The sequence below is a fragment of the Urocitellus parryii genome, chromosome 9 (assembly GCF_045843805.1).
Source record: "Urocitellus parryii isolate mUroPar1 chromosome 9, mUroPar1.hap1, whole genome shotgun sequence".
Classification (NCBI taxonomy): Eukaryota; Metazoa; Chordata; class Mammalia; order Rodentia; family Sciuridae; genus Urocitellus; species Urocitellus parryii.
The window spans coordinates 14,179,099-14,185,098 of record NC_135539.1 but is presented as its reverse complement, the minus strand read 5'-3'; the positions used below and the strand labels follow the sequence as shown (position 1 = coordinate 14,185,098).

General features: G+C 40.3%; 1 protein-coding gene across 4 annotated transcripts in view; it reads right to left on the bottom strand.

Annotated features, from left to right (window-relative positions):
• Positions 1 to 1,331: 1,331 nt before the first annotated feature.
• The window catches only part of Rexo5 (RNA exonuclease 5), a 23,590-nt gene continuing 18,921 nt past the window's right edge, over positions 1,332 to 6,000 (bottom strand). For all 4 annotated transcript variants that reach the window (XM_026402447.2, XM_026402446.2, XM_026402444.2 and 1 more), the window contains exons 17-20: positions 5,664 to 5,880; positions 5,225 to 5,412; positions 4,209 to 4,327; positions 1,332 to 1,650 (exon numbers count right to left, since the gene is read on the bottom strand). In XM_026402447.2, the coding sequence (XP_026258232.1) occupies positions 1,563 to 1,650; positions 4,209 to 4,327; positions 5,225 to 5,412; positions 5,664 to 5,880 (612 nt within the window). In that variant the 3' untranslated portion in view covers positions 1,332 to 1,562. The remainder of the gene's footprint in view (positions 1,651 to 4,208; positions 4,328 to 5,224; positions 5,413 to 5,663; positions 5,881 to 6,000) is intronic.

Genomic DNA, 6,000 nt, shown 5'->3' with positions numbered 1-6,000 from the left:
CTCAGAATAACCTTATGAAGTAGGTAATAATTTCCTCATTTTAAAGGTGAGGAAACGGAGGCTGACAAAATAATTCATACACAGTCCACTATTCTGACATTTTCCACAAACTATTCTCCAAATACAATTATTAAAAGTAGGTATTTTCCTCATTTTGTACAGATTTGTAAATGGACTCCAGTAAGGTTAATTACCTTCCCCGAGAATACCTCAGAGTAGAACCCATCCATATCCCAGGCAGGCACTTATTTTGTCTGTCAAGACAGGAACTCAAGAGGTAAATATCACCTAAGCTCCCACAGCTTTGGAGCTCAGCTGGGCAGGAAGGAATCCAGCAACACTATGAATTTCAAGTTGTTCCAGCCTATACACACAAAAAAATCATTTGGTAAAACTTAATTTGCCAATCTCACTAGAGAAAAAAATACTGTAAACATCTTGTCAAATAAGGCCCAGTTTTTATCAAATAAGAACCAGTTTGGTTCCAAGCCTATACATAGCTTTGTACATTATTTTATCTACAAAATCGGACTCAAAACTGTACATACTATTCTGTAGCCCTCTACATTTCTTATGTCAAATAATATACAGTACTATCACTGCATGATCTCATTTGCATTCACAATAATCTAAGATACCTATCCATTACTAAATATGCCAAACACAGATGCTAAATAACTTATCGAAGTTCAACAAAAAGCTGGGATTCAAAGTTAGGCACTTTGGTCAGGTGTGGGGGTACAAATCTGTAATCTCAGTGACTAGAGATTCACAATATTACAGGTTCAAGGTCAGCCTCAGCAACTGACTTGGGGTGTGAGGTATGGTTTTGTGTTTAAGCACTCCTGGGTTCAATCCCTGTTACTCTTGATGTGCTTCATATTATACCTTTTCTGGAAAACCATTAATATCTCTACCAGTTTGGAATTGTGTGCCTTTGCCCATGTTCTTCCTAATACAGAATGTTATCAGTAAGAGTTGTTAAGCTGAGCTCTGCTTTTACTGAATTTGAAGAGCCCAATAACCAAGGAAAAGTGGTGTGATACAGGCACCTACTGGTAGAAGCTGGCATTGCAACCACATTCTGAAGGAGAGATTTCCAAACATGGGAATTAGAAGTGGGTTTCCAAGACTGGCAAAGCAAAAACCATGGTAGTGAACTTGTGAGATTTTCCCATTCAGCCTTTCTCCTTCAATTTTATAACACTTGCCAAGGTGAAAACAGTTTGCCTTATAGAAATTTGCTTCAGTGTATCAACTTTCTTGATGAACTGCATAACTGGCTGGTTAACTTTATGGGGGTGGAACAAACTCACAAAGAGAAAATAAGCTAGTTTCCTCCCTCACCCTGTCTTAAGATGAGGAAGGCTTGAATTTTAGGCATTTATTGAAAACTTGTGCATGCCATGTAAATGGATTAGACCTGTTAGCCGGTACACCAACTTCCCACACAAAGCTGTCCACTGAATGAAAAGGCCCAGCAGTCTTTGGAGAAGCTGCAGCCTGACCATCTTCTCCACCATTGCCCAGGAAGGATAAGAAACGGCAAGTGGCGAGCAGACTCACAAACCCATGCTTGGGGTGATGCTTTCCTCCTCTTCATCATCTTTTATTCCCATGAGTCCGAGGCCAGATAGAGATCCATGAGGGCTGCAATAAATGAGGAATGAAGACAAGTTTGTATCAATAGGGTTGAGCCTCCTAGGCTGGAAAGGGTGAAGTTTCAGAGTATGTGTGCATGTCATGGGGCAAGAAGCAGATAAATTTATGGAAAGCTGCTTGCTAAAGATGATTCAATGCAAGAACACTGACTAGTCCCAAGAGGCCTAGCTTTGCCACTCAGGAGAAACATCTCAACCAAAACTCAGTTTTTCAACTATAAAGCTCTACAATATTTAAATTACTATTTCACAGGGCTTTTGTGAGAATCACACAATAAAAGCCAGATACACTTAAGCACATATTACATGCCAAGGATCGTTCTGAGCACTTGTCTCATTAAATCCTCAAAACAGCTCATTGATATAAGTACTACTATAACTTCCATTTTTCAAAGAAAGGCTCAAAGACACTATATAACCTGCTCAAGTCATGCAGCTGTTAAGAACCAGGATTTCAAAAATGGAAATCTATCTTCAGAAACCTAAGTTGCTGTTAATATGTTATTAATTTTACTTAAAGTATTCGATAACATCTACTTTATACCAATCATGGTTTGAAAAACTATTAATAAATTATGTTGTAAAATACTGAGCACAGCACTTATAATTTAGGAGCTATCCAAAGGTTGTTAGTTCCCTGCCACTGTCATGAATATTCATGGAACCGAGTTAGAAGGCCAAGGAGTTCTGTCACAAAGCAGATGTAAGTAAAATGAATAAAGGCAATATTCGTCTTCCCCTGATGTCTGACCTTAAGCTGCCAAGCACTAGTCTTTAGGGGATGAAGGAGTGGAGCTCTAAGGGCAAAAGAATCACTCTGATCTCAAATCCCATGTATTTGCTAATTGTATGGCCTTACTAAGTCGTTTAAGCAGAAACTTTGTTTAGGAGAGAATTTCAACCAAAAGTGTATATAGATAGCCTCTTTTAAAGGGTCTGATAAATTATAGCAATGATTATTTCAGAAACAACTAGAAATGTAAGGATTAAGAGCTGAGTCAGGCCTCTGACTGAAGAAACCTATTGTCTTTGTTTTTCCTGAGCACTTGGTTTCCTAAGGTGTCCACTGGCAGCTGCTCAGATGATGCCTGGAGAGGTCAGTCACAGCAAACAGACAGTTTAGGGAAATGCATATTGCTGCTACAGAAATCAGAGTGTGACTTTTAAAAGAAAGTTGTAACTTGGGTTTTCTTATAGTAAAATTTGCTACTTCAAAGAGGGTCTTACTCTCCTGACTTATCAAATTCATCTTAGAATCTTTAACTCAGTCAGAACCTAAGCCTTTACTCCCTGACCCTAATACTCCTTTCCCAAGCCTTCACATTCTGTGGAATATCTAGAAGACTATTTCTGCAAGAAGAATGCTTTGAGCCACCCTTGACTTAGTTTTCCTACTAAATGGAGATTGAAATGTAAGTATTCTACTTGGGAACATAAAGACTACTCCTCTATTCTACTTGAGGAGCTTTCTAAGGGCAGGTCTGTGTGTTCCCCCAGAGCCTTTGCTCTTAAGCTTTATTGGCAGCTTCTGGTCACTTTTTAGTATTTTTTTTTTTTTTAATATTTAGCTGCAGTTGGAAACAATCTTTATGTGGTGCTGAGGATCGATCCAGGGTCTTGCACATGCTAGGCAAGCGCTCTACCTCTGAGTCACAATCCCAGTCCTAGTCTCTTACTCTTAAGTTAGCCCAGAAGGAAGACATCTCACCAGTAAGTACATGTGTTTTAAAGATTTTACAACAGGAAACGAATCTCACAGAATGTCACAATCTTAAGGGGACTTAATATTAATAACACACTTTGATAATTTTAAAAATACTCCAAAAAACAATCTTCTTTCCCTTCTTACTCTATACATTTACTCATTCATCCACCCATTCACTCATTCCAAAACTGCTGATCTTTACTTTAGGATTTAACATCAATTTCTTTAAAAAAAAAAAAAAAAAGTTTATAGTTTTTAAAAAAAACATTGATTTACTCCAAATCCCTCATTTTAGAATAGAAATTGAAACCCACAATGGGAAAAAGTGACTTGGTCACTTGTGGGAAAGATTGAGATGAACTGGAACTGGACCAAAAGTCCTATTTCTATTCCAGTGTTTCTTAGGCTTAGAATTAGCCAAATGGGCCCTACTTTCTCTTAAACAGATGACAATGGGGGAAAGAGCAGGGAAGGAAAGAGCACACTGATATGTGGGGAGGGTAGGCCCTGATCACACTTGATCCTGGGTTTTATCCTAGGACATCTGGACATTTTTTCTAAAGTTAGGCAGCTACTTCTTAATCTAGGGAGACTACAGGACCTAAGATCTCTAGTTTTAAACTGGATGATCTGTCTTGAGGAACCACTATGTGTATGTAATTAACATAAAACCATACCAATGTAAATTGGGAATATAATTCCTGTCTCTTAGAACTGTTGAGAATTAAGAGATGACTCATTTAAGTGCTTATTTTGTGTCTGGAAATTATCAAAAGGCCTTTCTCCAAGAACAACTTAAGCCTAAGGGCCATAGGCATAAGAGAAAATCCATCAGTCCTTACCTAGTGGTTCCTGGCAGGAGGATGACACAAAGGGTACCTGGGCTCAGGCTTTGGTAGAGCCTTCCAATCTTCCGGCTCCAACGCCAGGCTGCTATCTTTGGGTGGTCCGCCTTTAAATTCTGGGATTAAAGCCATGTGTCAACACTTAGTCAGAATACACATTATCCACCGTTGGAGGGGATACAATACTTCCTCAGGCTCTAAGGCCATGAAATCCCTATATAGGTTCTGGACAGATCCCATTGAAGCCCATCTGTGGTCTTCAGGCTGGTTTAGAACCTCCTTATAGGAAGAGAGGTGCCATCCTTTCCTCCACTAAGGACCCCAAGCTATGGTAGCCATGTCACTGAGGAGGCCTTTATGATTAATATCTTTTTGACTTTGGGCAAGTCACTTACCAGCTTTTGCCTCCATTTATCATCTGCTAAGTGTGGGAGATTAGACTAGGACAGGGTTTCCCAAGCTTCACTCATTCTCCTCTTTCCCCTCTTACGTGCCTCTTATGTTTTCCTTTAAACAGAGGAAACTCCTTCTTAGCCTTGTGTAAGTAATACTACTTGAAGTTTAATGTGGTCATATACTTTAGTTAACTGTTAGAAAAGCAAGTCGACATAAGTGAGAAAGCAAAAAAGCCTATCCACAACTATCAAAATTTATTTTGTGTGTGTACAGTTTGGGAAACCCTCAATAAGAGTTGTCCAACTCTCTGGCCACCCACCTCAGTCCCTCAAGTCCCTCAGAGAGCCACCTTCAAAGGCTAAAAACCTGATTTTAGCAGCTATGGAAGGGAACACAGTATGAGAAATCAGATTTGGCTAGGCTACAAGAAACTTAAAAGTGACATAGGATGGGTCAAAGTAGAAAAAAAAAAGTGATGGGTCAAAGTAGAAAAAAAAAGTGATGGATCAAATATCACTGAGTAGGACTGTCCTGACTAATCTCCAGGAACATGTAGGTCCAAGGTCCAGAGCCAAAGTAGCTGCCTTCCCCCTCTAACCCCAAACATTCTCACTCACCTGCAAGGTCTCCTGCTCCGAGGGAGGAGGTCTAACTCTAAGACCTGGGGGCCTTCTTGATTCAGGTGGTAAGCCCCTAAGCCATGCATGGAGGTGCCTGGGGGTTAGGGCATGCCTGCCTTTCAGCTTCCAGTCCTTGCCTGTTAGGATATGGAGGGCCCTCTGGGCATTGCCAAAAGTTTTGAATTCTGAAAGCAAGAACAATCCCCCCCCCCCCAATATTCTGTTACTAAGATCCAAGAAAGTTGATCAGTGTGCAAGCTGGAGCCTGGCTGCAGCCCAGGGGTGGGAACAGCGGGAGGGACAGAATTAGGAGCTCAGGCCTTGGTTTATCCTAGGAAGGCTTATTTGGTGAAACTTTCCCCTCTCTGACCTCCAGAGGTCACCACCATCCCCCCAATCTCCTCCTTCACCTTTACATTTGGTGGTATAGACTTACTCAGGAAACAATATTTTTTCTGTCTTCCGCTTTTAGGATCTGTAGGCACAATCACAGCTTCCAGGCCAAAAAAGAGATTTGGCAATTCCTGAAGATGTCCTAAGAAATTTTGACTAACTCCAGACAGATAAATAGTATCTCGATTCTCAGAATCTTGTTCCAGCTCATTAACAAGTGTGTCACAATCCAGAGTGAGTTCTGTCACAGGTCTCTGTACCTAACCAAGAAAACATGGTATTAGTGGTGGAGAGTCACCACTTTCACTTTTGAGCCTGTTACATACAAATAATTTAGTCTTGTAGCTTCCTAATCTGTAAGGAGGCTACAGAGTTGCTAA